The 17,544-nt window shown below is 41.4% G+C and overlaps 3 protein-coding genes across 7 annotated transcripts; 2 read left to right on the forward strand and 1 right to left on the reverse strand.

Moving 5' to 3' along the window:
- Positions 1–266: 266 nt before the first annotated feature.
- me2 (malic enzyme 2, NAD(+)-dependent, mitochondrial) lies at positions 267–7,128 on the forward strand. Of its 3 annotated transcripts, none has more exons than XM_057032254.1 (15): positions 267–410; positions 1,292–1,440; positions 2,486–2,619; positions 2,718–2,867; positions 2,955–3,030; positions 3,226–3,387; positions 3,460–3,673; positions 3,864–3,961; positions 4,195–4,308; positions 4,380–4,491; positions 4,624–4,766; positions 4,877–4,979; positions 5,207–5,277; positions 5,477–5,575; positions 5,658–7,128. In XM_057032254.1, the coding sequence occupies exons 2-15, from the start codon at positions 1,327–1,329 to the stop codon at positions 5,814–5,816; spliced, it is 1,749 nt and encodes a 582-aa protein (XP_056888234.1). In that variant the 5' UTR covers positions 267–410; positions 1,292–1,326; the 3' UTR covers positions 5,817–7,128. The 3 variants fall into 3 exon arrangements, with proteins under 3 accessions (XP_056888234.1, XP_056888232.1, XP_056888233.1); XM_057032252.1 differs by having other exon boundaries at positions 295–528; XM_057032253.1 differs by having other exon boundaries at positions 366–607.
- A 655-nt stretch (positions 7,129–7,783) lies between these two features.
- elac1 (elaC ribonuclease Z 1) lies at positions 7,784–9,874 on the forward strand. Of its 2 annotated transcripts, XM_057032258.1 has the most exons (5): positions 7,893–8,247; positions 8,338–8,544; positions 8,661–8,719; positions 8,804–9,011; positions 9,141–9,874. In XM_057032258.1, the coding sequence occupies exons 1-5, from the start codon at positions 8,091–8,093 to the stop codon at positions 9,632–9,634; spliced, it is 1,125 nt and encodes a 374-aa protein (XP_056888238.1). In that variant the 5' UTR covers positions 7,893–8,090; the 3' UTR covers positions 9,635–9,874. The 2 variants fall into 2 exon arrangements, with proteins under 2 accessions (XP_056888237.1, XP_056888238.1); XM_057032257.1 differs by having other exon boundaries at positions 7,784–8,544.
- Positions 9,735–16,804, reverse strand: mier3b (mesoderm induction early response 1, family member 3 b). Of its 2 annotated transcripts, none has more exons than XM_057032256.1 (13): positions 16,710–16,804; positions 15,879–15,903; positions 15,505–15,650; positions 14,844–14,966; positions 14,588–14,711; positions 14,136–14,209; positions 13,989–14,061; positions 13,733–13,881; positions 13,499–13,580; positions 12,879–12,973; positions 12,673–12,800; positions 12,442–12,596; positions 9,735–12,354 (listed from the first exon to the last, which is right to left on the reverse strand). In XM_057032256.1, the coding sequence occupies exons 1-13, from the start codon at positions 16,716–16,718 to the stop codon at positions 11,879–11,881; spliced, it is 1,659 nt and encodes a 552-aa protein (XP_056888236.1). In that variant the 5' UTR covers positions 16,719–16,804; the 3' UTR covers positions 9,735–11,878. The 2 variants fall into 2 exon arrangements, with proteins under 2 accessions (XP_056888236.1, XP_056888235.1); XM_057032255.1 differs by lacking the exon at positions 16,710–16,804 and adding an exon at positions 16,359–16,689.
- Between the last annotated feature and the right edge of the window lie 740 nt (positions 16,805–17,544).

Consider the following 17,544-nt stretch of genomic DNA (forward strand, 5'->3'; position numbering starts at 1 on the left):
AAAACATTAGAGAAACCATTACAAAGAAACTACAAAATCATACATAAAATAAACAAAGCATACGTAAAGGAAAGAAAGCATACATACTGCATACAACGCATACTGAAACTGGAACATCTTTTTCGATTTATAACATTATAATCGTTTCCTCTATAATACTGCTGACTGTTTTTGTCTGTTTGTTTGTTTGTTTGTTAGTAAGGTACGAACCCGACAACTGCGCAGTTACCTGCTTTTCAGTCTGCAGGCATTTGCCCGCATGCTCGTCGGGGGCGTGGTTTGTAGTATTGTGTGATTACGTCACATTTGGTCGACAATTTGGATTGGATGAGGGTACGGCACGTTCACACGCGCGAGAGCTCGCGACTCCATCCGCACTGTCAAACTGTTGCATCCGCGTCCGGCTGCCGGTAAGGGACAAACCGAAAGGTCAAATAACGGCACATTTTCAGCGATGTTTCAAAGGAGAAAGCTTTGTGAAGAGTAAACTATCCGAGCGAGCGGACTGTGGTGTTAATCCAGCGCAAGGTGAGACGAGTCAGGGAGAATCTCCTTCGAAGCACGTCCCGTTTCTCAGCCAGAAACTAGCAAAGCGGCGGGGGTCCGAGTGAGTGACAGCCTACCCGAAAACTTTTCATTCTGCCGGGTTCTGTCTGTTTTGTTTTGTTGTTTACTGTAAACAATGCGGGCTTGTTCGCTGACAAAGCTGCACAGATTACAAGGTTGGCAGCTTTTGCGGTGAGCTAGCGAGATATTGGCGTGTTAGCAAGGGTTAGCTGGTGTTTATCGGTGGTTATTGTGCGAATGCTGCGCTAACTCCTCAATAATAAAGCCTGGTGCAGAATTACATGGGAGTCATTTTATTGAAACTCTGCTCGGCACAAGTGCAATATTTGTTTCGAATGTTGTAACATCCTTTCTTTGTCCTCGAATGCTTCTGTCATGATTTTGTCTTCTGATGCTGAAGAGAAAAGGGGATTATGACAATCTTGCAAAGCTCCCTTTCACTAAATCACATCTGTCCATCCAGATTAATGTCTTGCCACTCTTATCAGCATTTGTAATCTGGGAAACACAACATTTATGGGCTTCTAAGCGTGTACCAAAGGAGCATACCATTTTATAACATCAGTTATGATGAAGGTAAATGTTCAAAGGTCGTCGAGGTAAGAACTATTTAACGTTAAGGGACAGTTTCAGTTTCACCCGAGAAGCTTTTGAAGTATTTAAAAGTGATGGATAAAGCTTAAAGTTAGATATATAATTATAACACATTTTTTTCCATTTGCAGATCCTTACCAGTAGCTTATCTTAACTAGTGACACCATGTTGTCCCAGTTGAGAAGATCAGTGTCCCTGAGGACTTGTGCCACGGCTTGCAGATGGGTTCACACCAAAGAGAAAGGGAAACCACTCATGCTGAGCCCTCGCACCAACAAAGTGAGTACATTTGGTATGTTTCCCCCTACACCTTAACTCATGTTGGCTCCAGAACACCAAAGGTTAAATTAGTCATTGCTTTATCAATGGTCATCACATTATTTGTTGGTTCAGAGCACTTTATAGATGGCCAGAGTCACGGTAGATCTTGGTTGGTTGAAGATGCATGGTCTCACTTTCTGTAGGTTGTGCTAAATTTAGAATAGACTGCACGTTTTAAATATAGACATACTGTCCAGCATGTGAAGTGGTGATTACCGTACCTTATTCATGGTCACTGTGCACAAAGAAATTATATCCATATTGCCTTATTTCTATCACATTTGTGTGATGCGATGTTTAATGAGCGCAAACAATTATTGTAAAATTTGGAATTAAATTCTACTCTCTGCTGTATCTTGAATTGTATTAGATTGCACTTTCAATTCACCTTAAGTAAAGAAAAACACAAATAGTTAGTGGATTTTACTAATGCATCCATGAAGAGTGAAAATCTGTTTTCATCCTTAAACTTCACGAACTGTTAATGTTTCTTTGAATACAAATGTTGATTTAATGCTAGAGAAAAGAAATGAATCCAGTTAGAGAGTTTTCAAGCATGTTATTTATGTTTAGAGGAACTGACTACAGGCACTAAGTGAAGTGAAAAGCTGCATCAGCATGACTCAGCAGGCAGGCCCTTCCTCCCCAGTCACTGTGGCAAATCTGCTTCCTTCTCCGCCTCAGCTGTTATGACTTCAGTGATTTACACTGTGATGTCTTTCAGACGTGGGTTCATACATGCACACTCTAAACTCTCCTCCTCCCTTGTAATTAGGGGCTGTTTCTGCCAAGAATCTTCATTGGAGGTTTCTTTCCGTCTAAACAAATGTGCCTCCTTTCAACTGCATTTCAGTTGTTTTTAAGGGCCATAATTCTGAAGCCTTGCTGTAAGAAACCTGCTGTGTGTCACAAAACAGACCTCAGTGCTGCGTGTTATGCTGCAGCGGTTTCTGACACAATGACCAACCTTCCTTCTCCTTCTCTTCCTTTTGTTCCCCCTCAGGGCATGGCCTTCTCTCTCCAAGAGAGGCAGATTTTGGGAATACATGGACTGTTGCCTCCAAAAGTGGAGACCCAAGAGATCCAGGCCATGCGCTTTCAGAATAACCTGAAGAAGATGACAGACCCCTTACAGAAGTAAGGATGTGTAATTGTCTCTCTGATGAATTTTACCTTCTGCATTAATGTTTTTGAATTGAATCCTCTCTTTTTCAACAATCCTCATTCCCGCACAGGTATATCTACTTAATGGGCATCCAGGAAAGGAACGAGAGGCTTTTTTACAGGGTTTTAATGGAAGACATAGAGGAACTAATGCCAATTGTCTACACTCCCACTGTTGGCCTAGCCTGCACTCAGTATGGACACATTTTTAGAAGACCAAAGTATGTATATGTCACTGAAATGTCGAATACACTTTCTGTTCCGATTGTGTCTTGTTCATTAGTAACCGATAATTCTTTTCTCACCAGAGGATTATTTATATCCATTCGAGACAAAGGACATATCCGATCTATCCTGGACAACTGGCCAGAGACTAATGTTGCCGTAAGTACCTAAAAAGCTCACACTGACTTTTCCCCCCCAAAATGTGGATTTAGTCCTTCTCGGACTACATAACTGTACATCATTAATTATCTGTGTGTAAAGTCCATTAAATGATTCATTATTATGCATCGTTCTTTATTTAATCATTCCGGATTCTTTATCATTTCCATGGCTACATTTTCTCCCTCTCTTCAGGCTGTCGTCGTGACTGATGGTGAGCGGATTTTAGGATTAGGCGACTTGGGCGTTTACGGAATGGGAATCCCCGTTGGAAAACTTTGCCTGTACACGGCCTGCGCTGGTATTCGACCTGAAAAATGTCTCCCTGTGGTGATCGATGTTGGGACTGACAATGAGGTAGGCGGGATTTATTTCTATGGCTCAGTTTAGGGTTGGTGTACATCTTCTCTAACAGATCATTCCCTGCAGACGCTCCTCAGGGATCCCTTTTACATGGGCCTCTACCAGAACCGGGATCGCTCACAAGCCTACGATGAGCTGATCGATGAGTTTATGGAGGCTGTGGTGGATAAATATGGGCAGAACACACTGATCCAGTTTGAGGACTTTGGAAACCACAACGCCTTCCGCTTCCTCAGGAAATACAGGGAGAAGTACTGCACCTTCAATGATGATATACAGGGTTTGTAGATTTTTCCAGCTTTTGGTAAATCGGCAGTTGATTTTCATGCAAGAACCCAGATGTAGGAACCTTAGAATTAACTTTAATAAAGATAAAAATAACAACAATTAAATGTCTTTGATAAAGAGACGGAGAACAGTCCAGGTAAGGATGTCATTGTTTATTTATATCTGCTCCTCCATTTTTGCAGGTACTGCCTCTGTGGCCCTGGCTGGTCTTCTAGCTGCTCAAAGGGCAGTCGGTAAGCCCATCACTGAACACCGGGTGCTTTTCCTGGGAGCTGGAGAGGTACGAAAATGACTTCAGTCATCAATGAATGCCCTAAAAATATTACACAATATTGATCTTTAAAAAAAAAAAGGATTTAAGTTTCCAGAATGCATTCCTGCCTCTCCTTCTGTTTTGTCCTAATGAGGAATAATTGTTTTAGGATAAAGCTGAATAGATGGATTTAAGTATTTAAGTGGACACACTGTCAAAGTAGTTTGGACGTATTACTCATTAATGTCAAACATCATTAGGCTGCGCTGGGGATAGCTAATTTGATTGTCATGGCCATGATGGAGACTGGAATGACCCAAATAGAGGCCCGCCAGAGGATCTGGATGTATGATAAAGATGGATTGTTAGTAAAGGTTAGTGTGTCTGGGATCATATGTCTGGGGAACTTCCTTTCTCTGGCTCAATGTTCCTTCTGTAAACTTAGGACAGGCCACATAAAATGGACTCAAACCAGGAAGCTTTTATTCATGACAATCCAGGGAAAGTCCAGAGTTTCTTAGATGCCGTTAACACCATTAAACCAACAGCCATTATTGGTAAGTTTAATGTCGAGGTCTGAAAAATTCTAATAAATATTCACCTTTTTTATGAGCCAGAAAGACATTATTATGTCATTACTGGCTGAGCTGTAGTTGAAATAACACTGCGATTCTTTCCCCATCATCCAGGTGTGGCTGGCGCTGGCCCTCTTTTCACCCACGATGTTCTCAAGTCCATGGCCAGCCTGAACGAACGACCAATCATCTTTGCTCTTAGTAACCCAACCACCAAAGCAGAGTGCACAGCAGAGGACGCCTATGCCCTCACCGATGTACTCAGCGCTTCTTCTTTCCATATGCATTTTTCATTTATCTTCTTGCCGACTGCCTTTTCCTTCATCTCCTGTCATCCGTCGATGACTCTGAAGTTTTTTGTCCACAGGGCAGATGTCTCTTTGCCAGTGGGAGTCCTTTTGGGCAAGTGACGCTGAGCGATGGCCGTGTCTTCACTCCTGGACAAGGAAATAATGCCTACATCTTCCCAGGTGAAATAAAATGTCACGAAAGATATAGGCACAGGTGTTTGTGGACTTTGGAAGTATTAAAAATACTGTTGAAAACTGATAAATTGCAGAAGCTTTAACTATCACTCAAAGGTTTTGTTTCAGATTTTTCCTTTTCTGTACAATAATTGGGACATTTGATGTAAACATTTGATAAATAGATGAAACGTTGTTGTTTTGTGTGTGTGCGTGTGTTGTGTGGGCTGCAGGCGTGGCTCTGGCTGTCATCCTGAGTGGCGTGAGACACATCAGCGACACAGTTTTCTTAGAGGCTGCAAAGGTGGGACTCAGGACTGAGTGTTTGCTCTTTCTCCATCTTTGTTCTTGTCACTTTTTTCCAACGATAAATTGACCCTTTCTGGCTCAGTGTTAAAAGAATTTGCTTGCAAGGATAAACTTCACATGTTGGTATTATGAAAGCGTTTCCGATGGAGTCACAATATTTTTGTGTTTTCTGTGTGTGGAAATCCTCCTTTCAGGCCCTTGCAGAGCAGCTGACTGATGAAGAGCTGGCAAAGGGCAGACTCTATCCTCCACTGTCAGACATCAGAGAGGTCTCTATCCAGATGGCTATCAAGGCAAGATAGAATGTATACCTTTTGCTCCAGATATTGGATTTGATATTACACTCAGTCTAAAATTTTGCCCTTCTTGCACTAGCTGGTGGAATATGTCTATTTGAAAGGCATGGCGTTCTACTACCCTGAACCGCTGGATAAGGAAGGTTCTGTCCGGGCTACTGTGTGGAACACCGACTATGACTCTTTCATGCCGGACACCTACGACTGGCCAGGTGTCAGCTTTTCTCCCAAGAAATAACTCTCGAAACAAATTTCTCTCCGTCTGCTGTCACAACTCTTTATTTTCCACATAACAAAGGTTTGAGATGATGTGTTTTAGTGCAGCTCTTTGTTCTAGGCTAAACACCGTGGAAGCACTTGAGTAGTCATGAAGGGTCTATGTGAAAAGCAACTTATGAAGGAAAACATTTAAGTCAATGGTCCCTCCTCGTCACCGTTTTTCCCCCCAATTACAAATCTCAAGTTAGAGAGCCCCCTGGTGGTGGGCAAAAGCACTGTGGGGAAAGATGCCAGGTGCAATACTGTTCTCTTTTGTACTGCTGTAAAGGTTTGACTCCATAATTTATGTAAAGTTTATGGTTTTATATGCTCTAATTACAGATGCTAAATTATAATCTTGAATTCATACATTGAAGAACAATTGATGCACAGGTTAGACTGAATAAACTTTGATTCTTTTACTAAACTGGTGCACAATGTGTATCCTAATATTAAAATAATTAAAATATTTTTTCTTCTATTAAACCATGGTAAAAAACAAAGTGGATCCTAATATTAAAATAGTGATTAAAATAAAGAATTAAGATATTAAATGTTAAAAATTAATATAAATTGTGTAAATTAGTTTTTTGTAAACTCAACCATGTCCTGTCCATTACATTTATATTCTACTACATTTCTAACAAAGTACTTACAGAAAAATATGTGAATACTCCATTGGCAGTTTTTGGGGAGGGGATGATAAGCTACATCACAAGACTACCTACTATCTGTTTATTTCTCCTCATTGTCTTCTGTTGATGACATTGATGTTATAATTGGAATTCATGGTTGGGAATCTCAGGATAGTTCATCGGGACATTTTGAAGTACTTGCAGCGAAGATTAAAGTGCCTGCACAAGCATCGCTGTTTGTTTATGACCTTTATGATGTAGAGCTCATCTTGCTACACAGCTGAAACTGAAGAGACCTATGAGGATTTTGGTCCAAAATGGTGTCAAGGTTTAGTATTAAATGTGCAGCTATTATTCTGGTTTTCTATTTCACTTTGGTTGCTGTATTTAACAATGGTGAACATTTTAAATTTGATTTAAAGAAACACATGTATTACATTGTGTGACTCCATTACACGTTTGCTTTTGTGTTTTTTTCACCAAAAGTATATTGCCTTAAAATATTATTGTGCCCTCCTGTTTTCTTTAGAAAATGTATTTTTGTCACAGTATTATGGCCCCACCTTTGGCCCTCAGAGAGCGATATGTTAGTGATGCTTCTTCATACCTATTGTGAGATGCCTCTAAAAGTTGAAATAAAGATTTTCTGTATCTCAATTCCTTTATTAATTGAAATTAGGATAACTAGACACCATAAATACACATGAAAAAGTTTATATTATATTATTGTAGAAAACTTTAAGACATATTTTCACATACAGAAACAGAGAAACCTTGGATTTACTACTTTCACTTCACACTTTTAAGGAACACAAGAGGGCATATGTGAAAAGACAAGATGTACAGCGAAAGGGACGAGATCAAAATTCCACCGATGTCCACAAAACTAGTACAATTATTTAGCGTAATTTTCTGTCTGGTGACTTATCATTGTCACTGCAATTAATGAAAATAATCAATAATGTTAATGGTTGAAAGCCAGCTGGCTCGTCGAGACGTGGGTTTATCTTTAACACATCGTTGCATCTGCTCAATATTATGGGGAGACATTAAATTACTCAGTTTAACTGCACGTCAATTTTGTGCAATTAATTTCATTCGCTCAGTTTAATCATTATCGGCGATATCTGGCAGTAAATTACTTTTCAGTCTTGAGATAGAAACCTATTCAAGATATTCTAGATTTCAAGATATATATTTTTTTTGTAAATGACACTTTATATTATACTATAGTTTACTTAAACGCTGCATCCTCTTTACAGTCACTGTTTTGCAGCAGCTCGGCCACAATCAACTCGTTAACAAGCTCGTGAACGCGCAGCGATGATCACGGAAACTGTCGAATGAGCCCGGAAGAGCCCGAGCGGTAGTTTGACGTGCTTATCGGAAACGCTACTGCGCAGTCGCGTCCCTTTTTGGTTCTATGGAGCATGCGCAATAGCGCTTTCCTTAGACCCGGAAGTGGAGCGTTTTATTGCTTCGTGTGCTATTGAGCAACTTTCATGTGAATCAATGAAAGCTCCACCCTCACCACGGTGTCCAGTTCTCTTTATAGATCCATGGCAGGTTGGGAGCCACAGCTGTGAGAACTTTTCTTCACTTTTTTAGTCCAAACGAGTATGACTATGGACGTGACTTTCCTCGGGACCGGCTCGGCCTACCCTTCTCCTCACCGCGGTGCCTCGGCGCTGGTGCTGCGGACAGAAGGCGAATGTTGGCTGTTTGACTGCGGGGAAGGAACGCAGACACAACTAATGAAGAGCCAGCTCAGAGCCGGTGAGTCCACAAAATGTCTTAATGTGCATCCTTTAGGCGACATCCAGAAGAAGAGCTCAGGTGTAATGTATGATTACTTCTTCTACCCAGGTCGAATAACCAAGGTGTTCATCTCTCACTTGCACGGGGACCACCTGTTTGGCCTGCCTGGATTACTTTGCACCGTGAGTCTCAACAGTAACCCCGACCCCCAGCAGAGGCTCGGCCGTGTGGACATCTACGGCCCCCGGGGCCTCCGGCACTTTCTCAGGGTGACGCTGGGCCTGACGGGGTCACAGCTGCTTTTTCCTTACGCAGGCAAGCGCGCACTCTCCCCAAACACAGACGGTCTATGACAGGTTTACACATCAAATGGAGAAATATTAAATACTGTGTTGAATTCATTTATTTAATATAAATCTGTTCTGTCATAGTACATGAACTGGAGCCAACGAGCGACCAGAGTCCAGAGGAGGGACAGCTCAGCCCAGAGGTGAGGGACACAGCTTGGTACCTGTCATTCTAGATGATTCTATATTAATGTTTGATCATTTACCTGTTTTGTGACCTCCCCTAGGTGACGGCTGATGGCCCCCTGCACCCGCAGGAGCAGCCCGGCAGGACAATTTCCCTGGACGTGTCCAGTGAGTGTTACCTCCTCTTTGAAGACAAGAGGTTTGTCGTTCAGGCCTTCAGGTTGTTTCACCGCATCCCCTCGTTTGGTTTTTGCGTTCAGGAGCATGATCGACCCGGGAGGCTGAAGACGGAACTTCTGAAGGAATTAGGTGAATGCTGTTTTTAATTCAAATCCTATAGAGGAAACATGTGTGGTCTTGGGTAATCATGCATGCGCTCTTCCCCCATGTTTTAAAAGATAAAGAATTTAATCAGATTTTTTTTAAATTTGTGCCCAGGTCTGAAACCAGGGCCCCTTTATGGGCGGCTCAAAGCTGGTGAGGCGGTGACCCTGGAGAGCGGGCGCCTGGTTCTGCCAGCCGAGGTGCTGGAAGACGCCACCCCCGGGAGGAAAGTGTGCATCTTGGGCGACTGCAGTTCCGTCCTGGGGGAGGGGCCCCTGAGGCTGTGCCACAGAGCAGACATCCTGGTACACGAGGCCACACTTGCAAACGAGCACCGGGAGAAAGCAGTGGAGCACGGACACAGCACGCCCGAAATGGCGGCCGCGGTGGCCCAGGCGTGCCGTGCGCGGCGGCTGGTGCTGCACCACTTTAGCCAGAGGTACAAGCCCTGCGGCGCGCAAAAGGAGGGGGGCAAGGACGACGTGTCAGAGCTGAAGAGACAGGCTGAGGATGCTCTCCAGGACAGCGGCGTGGAAGTGGTCCTCGCTGAGGACTTCCTGACTCTAAATGTACCCATCAGGTGCGACCAGTCACTTCCGGTTAGATAACTGATGGAAACACAAGTAATCTCCATCCTGATCTTTGTTTATAGCCAAACTTGGTCAGAAATCAAGCTTTCCCTGGGATGATGAAAACTGCCAGCATCTCTGAACCTTTTCCAGAGCTTTATTTCTGGATCTGTACACAAGGTATTAAAGAACAGAAAATACAAAATAATTAAAAAAAACAAAAACCTCAGTGATTATGTACAATTCTTATATACAATAAAGATAGCTTCTTGAACATTTCTTATAGTGAAGTCTTTGATTGTCTCTATTTCTGGATATACATTTTTCTGTTTTGTATGCTTTTATTCACAAAGGTGTTCTTGTTTTCATCAAAGGACTCGACTTTGTTTCCAAAACCACAACTTGTCCCCCCCCCCATTTTCAAACTCTGAAACACAATACAAAATATAAAATAAATTTTAGTGCTTGCTTGCACACAAGTCTCATAGCAGAGATAGATAAAATCACATTTTCCAGAGATCACAGGGTGCTGAAAAAAAAAAAACCTACTACTTAATGGCCTTTACATTCTGACAGGGTTTCGGAGTCTTTGTACAAAACCACAGGTGAAAATAAATATCACGGCACTGCTAAAGCTTGAAGAGTCTGGAGGACCTACTGCATTAAGAGAAATGAGCTCTCCACATACCAGAGCAGCAGCCATCCCTTTACCATCGAGACGAGTACAGACATGTACAGAGAGATGAGCATCTTTTACACGTGGTCGCCAGTTTTCAAACGTGGATTTGCAACACTGACTATATCAATACGTCTTCAGGTAAAGCCTTTTTTTTTTTTCTTCAGTGCTACACATTAAGAATGGGACGCAGCTGGCATGCGTGGTTTCAGCCGAGCCCTGGGGTGTCGTGACCTTTTCAAAGAACGAACGAAACAGAAAACAAGTCGATTGGTAAACCTCGGAACCTAAAACATCTGTACATATCTACAAATTATTGCCTTTTACCCAGGAATCAAACTTTCATATTAACAGATTCACAAGTGTAAGAGGTCAGATAATAGACTTTTTAAAGGCTATTTGCTAAATATTTACATGAAACATAAGTAAATATCCTCTGTTGACGGGGCTGTAGACTGAATAACTCGATCCAACCGCACGATGGTTTCTAAGCATGGGTCTGGGCAATACACAAGATGATGAATCACAAGATCTACAGACACGTCAGTCACTGTGTACCCCTGAATCAAACTAATTATTCATAGCACAATGCATAGATAAAGTAAACATAACTACTGCATCCAATCAACAGACAACAACCCGCTAAACATAATACAATTCACAATTATGGACTTCAGTCAAGAGAAGATGGCTCAATCTCAAGAACCGTTGACCAGAAGCATTCTCTAGTCAGTACAGGTCAGGCGGAAGTTTGATACAACAGAGTGGCTTTAAATAAGGAGATAATACTGCTAGCAAAGAAGTCAGAAAATGGCATTTACTCTAATACAGGCATTAATTCAAGAGCAAATTCTAACGTTTTACAACTAAAAGGAGATAAGGCTAGGCTTTGCTAATAGTAGCATGAGTGAAAACGTTCAAAGGATTAAATAATGTATATGCAATAAATATATATTCAACAATGTCTGGTGATGTTTGAACAACTTAACCACTAGGCCAGCTTCTACTGGAGGAAAAAAAAAACCCACGTGCTAGTGATGCTCTTCATAGAATATTTAGTGACATTTGCAGAAGGCAAATTAAAAAAATAACAAAAAAAACCTCTGAACTAGCCTGATTGAGTAGACGTAAACCAAACACATTTAAAAACAGTACCACTTCTTTGTTTTTAAAGTGACAAGCAACTAAACAACACTAATGCTTGAGGCAGAAAACAAAGCCATTTTTGGCAGCTGAAAGAATGGCAGGATAACACGTAGCTCTGAAGATGTTGTGTGTAAATATGAGGAAGGAAGATACACAACTCTCCTACTGCAGCCTTTGGGCTCCACTGTACACGGACATTACACATATCCAAGACTGCAACAAAAAAATAAAATAAATGGCTATATAAACTCTTGAGAGAAATCAAGATTTAGTTCTATATGATAGACATCACTGATGTCATATTACACGAAAATGGAAACAAAATGTATATTCATATATATATATATTTATATATATTTATATTAGAATTTAAAATTGGATTCTCCAGTGAGGTCAGTCTTATGTACATTGGGTTTGGGGGGGTTTCAAAAGGGAAGCACGAGGAAAGAAGATGAGAGAGATCACTCTGACTGAAGTGCCGTAGTGTGCTGTGTGTGGTGCCTTGCGTGTGATCCCAGAAACCCGTTGGGCTCGCCGGCGCCAGTCAAGCTCCCAAAGTCTGTGACAGACACCGCCATTTTGGCCCCGGTGATCCGGTGGTGGTGTGCTGTTGTCCGCCGTGCTTCGAAGTCCACTCCGAGGTTACCAACAGACACGTCGTTGATAAAAGAATCCGGCAGAGCCATCTTCAGTCTTTTGGAGGGCCGCTCGCAGTCCTTGTTGACGCACACTCCTCCTAGCTGGCCCAGCTCCGAATGGTAGAATCCGGTATCGAGCATGTTGAGGCAGTCGGATTCAGCACCATTGGAAGGGAACCCGAGGGATTCGTCGTGGTTCAGGGAGCCGCGATGGAGACCGTCCAGGGGGGGAAAGCTGTAGGAGTCCAGACAACCGACCTCTGCAGGGCTGCACACGGTGGCTACGGTGTTGCTCAGAGCTGCAAGAAATAAAAACAACCTCAACAAAATGTTAAGACGGATGCAGACTTCCCCCCAGGAAAGACCGACTCGTTCATCTCACTGACCTGTGAGGTCACTGGCTGTGATGGAGTTGAGCAGACTGAGCTGCTGGTCTGTGGTGGCCTCCAGCCTTCCTCCTCCACCTGCCCCTGAACACACCGAGGAGGAACTGTCCACCGCCAGTCCCTCCGCCTCGTCCACCAGCCTGTCCATTAAGTCGCTGCGCAAAAACAAGAGTTGGACGGGAGTTTCTACAGGTACGCAAGCAAAAGCTAAACGCTTGTTCTACCACTTACGTTACGCCAGGATAGCTGCTGTACTTTTTCTTCCCAAAACGGTTCTGCTGTACAAAGTAGTCAAAGCGCTCCGACTTTTTCCACATGTAGTAAAACGCCACACATTCTGCTACGGTTCGTGTCGTGACCTGGGAGACAAAGTGAGTCAGCACAGCTGAGGCTTGAGACGGGGATCGGTTTACTAGTCCCATCAAAGGAAGACTCACTTTATGTTTCTGTATGAGGTGGAAGTTCTTGTCATACATCTGTAGTGCATGTTCAAAGTTCTTGCATTCTTCTTCCGACCAAGGAGGCGATTTTTCTGAAACCAAACCGGACACATGAATGTATTCACCTATATATAAGCCAATATGTAAAAGTGCTGATTAAACCGTTACTGGATATTTATGTCGGCCTATGCAAAAATATCTGGGTAACTAGGACTTAAGGGTGAACAGACCAACTATATGGTGAAGTTTGCACTCTTTTTTTTGCCATTTGAGCTGAACGTTAAACAGCCTCATTACACATGGCTCAATCTTTAAAAGGAAAAAAAAAAAAGCAATTTGTCCAGTTGAAATCTTCCCATCAATTTCATATGTAGGACTGCAGAGATTATAAAGGGTCATCATGGGGGTTCTTAATATTTGCTGTCACCATTCATAATCTGATGTAGATCTAGAAATCAAGCACAAAACTAGCTAAAATGCTCAAAGTTGAATGACATTCAAAGGGTCATAGTATAGGTTATTAAATGAATATCAAAACTTTGGTGCCAACATTTCTAGAGCTGAAGTTTTAAACAACTAATAATCCTAATAAGCCAACAAGGCGGATGTTCCCTTACCTTTTGAGGATTTCACGTGGCTGCAATATCTCTCGAGTGCTTCACGAGTGTTGTAGTTGCTTTTGACAAGCTCATTCAAAGCCTATGGGAGAGACGCGTCATGTATGAGGGGGAAAATACAGCTGAACCAATCACACAAATGAAAGTCACTACTAATAATCAATAAAATATTAACACACTGAAAGCTTAAGCTGTATACAAGACAGCAAAAGCTGGAATAGAGCCATTACAGACCTGCTCGTTGTCACGAAGATGGATGGCTGGTTTGTCACATCCCAGCTTTTCATCCGTTGTCCGCGAGAGCACGTCCAACAGGAAACTTCGGACTTTGCTTTCTGGAATTACACCTGGGCTCCATAACAACTGATCATCTTCTTCATACGCTGGATGATAAGATACACAAAACAAACGCAGTCAACACCAGAAGGGAACAGTTCCTCTCATATGAGAAACAGGTCAAAAGAGGTTCAAAGGCCCATGTGGACGTTACCTTTCTCTCCATCTTTGTAATGACTCAGGCAGGAGGGAACATCTGCCTGATACTGTGTTCCCACCATTATTTCCTACGATTAAAATCACAGGTGTAATTAAACAGTTGTAACATACGTTTATTAACATATTAAGAGCTCTTATTTACCTTTCTAGAGTCTTCGGGGCTTGGACCATCTTCATCGCACTCTGATTCCTTATCCCCATCAGATATAGTGTTTGCTAATGAAAACACAGCATGTAAACAACACTGCAGTACACTTTATTCTAATGGTTCCTTTTGAGCTAAATGTCTAATTTAAAAATAATAAACTAAATATCTCGTATTATTTCTTGAGAAAATATATTTAGCATTTATATATTTATACACAAACCAAACTGGAAAAACATACAATAGTGCGGAATTCTTAAATCATCCAACATAAAATAAAGGCATTTTTGTTTTTTCATGCATTTAGTTTTTAGGGAAAATAAACTCATCAGTTATGAAGCTCCTACTTCCAGCTCTAATTTGTGCAACGTCATGCAGTAACTGTTACTATACAGAAATGGAATTTGGCTCAAGTTTTTTTTTTTTACTGTGCATAACCTGCTACTTACATCGAAGTGTTCTTGGGAAGAAATCGGTAGCCTCGTGAGAGGTTACAGAAGGAGTTAGATCATCAGCCGAGGACTGAGTCTCCTCTTCATAGTCTCCAGACAGCAGGTCTTTAGCTATTTCCTCCTAGACAGAGAGAATTTATATATATTTATACATTTTGTACAACTGTGCATACAATGTGGCCAACATCTATAGCTTATTAAAAGCGACTAATTAATGTCTATGCAGTGCTGCCACGTAAGAATTGTTAAATACCTTGTCCAAAGTCATATCTGGCAGCTCATCAGTCAGATCTCCAGAGGAGCTGTCTATGCTGGAGCCCGCTGATGCCTCATAACGATAGATGGCCAAGAGTTCCTCTAGCGGCATGTTGCCCTCCTGATAGGAAAAAAGGCAAGACAGACAAGAATAGCCAAATAAAAAAAACTGAATTAGCAAAGCTAGTTTGCACTTTCTACATCATATGAGTGAAAATTGTTTTTAAATTAAAATAATTTATCCAAAACTCAGTTGGTAATCAACCTTACCACTTTATCCATATTGACAAAGCTTAAAAATAAATGCTTCATCAGCAAATACGGTGGTTGCAGTATAGTATTTCAGCATATTACTGTACAGTATATAAGCATTAATAGTACAGGTTTAGACAACATGGGTTGCTTTAGGATCAAATGCCAGTTACAATCAAAACCTCTTGGCTCTGCTTCTTGGAGGATCAAAGGTCAACGTGTCTCTGGAATCCAGAACATCACCAAACCTTAATTACCTGTTCTTTGGCCATTTCCCCAAAATTTCATTAAAATCCATTTATAACCAACTTGTTTTGTTCAGGGACCGGGGGAAAGGCTGGCTATCACGTTAACTGGCAGAGATGGTGATTTCATTTGTACAGGTAAACCAAATGTGCATTATTTACCCTTTCAAGATCTGCAATCTCGGAGCGGAAATTTCCTCCTCCCTCAAGAGACTCTTCTTCCTCCAGAGTTCTTTCATCATCGTACTCATGAACTAACATTTCTGCTGTTGGGTCAAAATCATGGTCCTCTGACGATAAAGAGCCAACTGAATTTGGAAGAAAAAACATGCGTTGATTTTGTGAAACAGATTTACTCAAAGTCAACACAGGCGCATACCCAAATCAAGACAGTACAATCACAAGTCAATTTATGGCTTTACATGAATGTATTTACTCTATTTCTCAATATCAACTAGCATCAGCTACATTTAGCACAGCCACAATAAAAACTACACTGGACAAAAATATTTCATTTGTATACGTTGTTTTCTTACCTGGACTTGAACTCCCTAGGGAAGCCTGCATAAAAAGAATAAAGAAACTTTACAGTGTGCACAGTAGGCATAAGCGAACACTATAAGCTAAAATTGTTTTTCCCCAAAAACGATGTAAAAGAAATGCATCATTTAATATAGAGGCCTATTAATATCTGCAAGAAAAATGGTTTGCCGCTAACTTTACCTGGACTAACTGGCTACTACACCATTAGCATCAATCTAATCCGACCGAAAAACTCAAGACAGTGCAAACAAAAAACATAGTTAACACGGCAGAGGTACGATGATTCAGTGTGTGAAAAATGGCTGAAATAATAGCAGCAACATGTGAGAAATATCAAATATATACTCAGTGTCGGCTTCCACAACTGTTAGCTAACATCAAGCTAACCCTGAAGCCTGATGAGAACGATTTTCACCGAAAATGTAAACACTAATTTCGCTTGCGCGGCACTGTAATCGACAGAGTAGACTTACAGTTATATAAGAGGCGGCACTCATTCATTAGAAATCATAAAATTCATTATTTTCACAGCGATGGATTTTTTCCCCTTTAACCAGCGACCTAGCGTTAAATTTACGTATCAATTTACACCGCCGCTACAGCTGAGAGAGCGAAGGCGCAACGGCCTAGTGGTGAAGGATGAGCCCAGACATTCAAGCATAATTTAGAGAAAGAAAAATGACCACTGCGGCCTGGATTGAAACGTATGGCCGGGAAAAAACTGCAATAGGCCCAATCGATTGAATAAAACTGAAAAATACGAACCCCGATTTTTAAAAATATCGATTTAAGATTGTTCGCTTCCCCCCTGTTTTCCCTCTTACCTCCGCCATATTGGTACCTTTAGCTAATGGGCTCGATCTCGCGCAGTACCCGGATGAGAGCGCGCAGCCAATCAGGGATCCAGGTGACCGCTGGGCTCGTGACGCTCTTCAAACCCTCCACTGATCACGGCGGAGTCATTTACGCGACTCTGAAACATAAATATAGTCCCAAACGCGTATGTGCACAGTTTTCGATTGAGTCAAAGTGTCGCTGATGTAGCATTTTTTTTTATTGAATGTTTTTGCTTTCGGTTTGGTGGAATCTCACCTTAGTGCTGGCATTTAAAGTTAAGCGATGTGTTGTGTGCTATAATAATATGTCTATTAATTTATTCTGGTGCCCTAAATGTTTATTCTATTGTGCATTTTTACGTTGTGCACGTTGTGTTCATTGGATGGTCAAAAAGAACCAAGGATATTTGGTCAAGTGGAAGCTTTATTCAAATGTCCTGCTTGATTCACTATGGAAAACAAACTTTATATATATATATATAAACAGAACACAAAATCAAATAACTAAATTAAATTGATGATTTAATAAAGAGGAAAAGCTGTTAAAGAGCATTTTATACTGGCTGAGCTTTTCTGTCTAATTCCTGCTCTGAAATGGACACAAAGTCATTCCCCCTACCAAAGTCTCTTGTCCTGGGATCAATTTGACCCTCAATTAAATCTTTGGCAGTTTTAATTCATCAAATGTTCTTAAAATGCAGGGTATTATTCTATAATATAAGTATGGTTTTGGGTTGTTCCAAAGTGAAACTAAAAGCACACCACAGAACTAACTGGGAGGGTCATTCTTGACCTCAGAGGACGGTGACTGTATTGCAAATAT

The sequence above is a fragment of the Takifugu flavidus genome, chromosome 5 (genome assembly GCF_003711565.1).
Source record: "Takifugu flavidus isolate HTHZ2018 chromosome 5, ASM371156v2, whole genome shotgun sequence".
Lineage (NCBI taxonomy): Eukaryota > Metazoa > Chordata > Actinopteri > Tetraodontiformes > Tetraodontidae > Takifugu > Takifugu flavidus.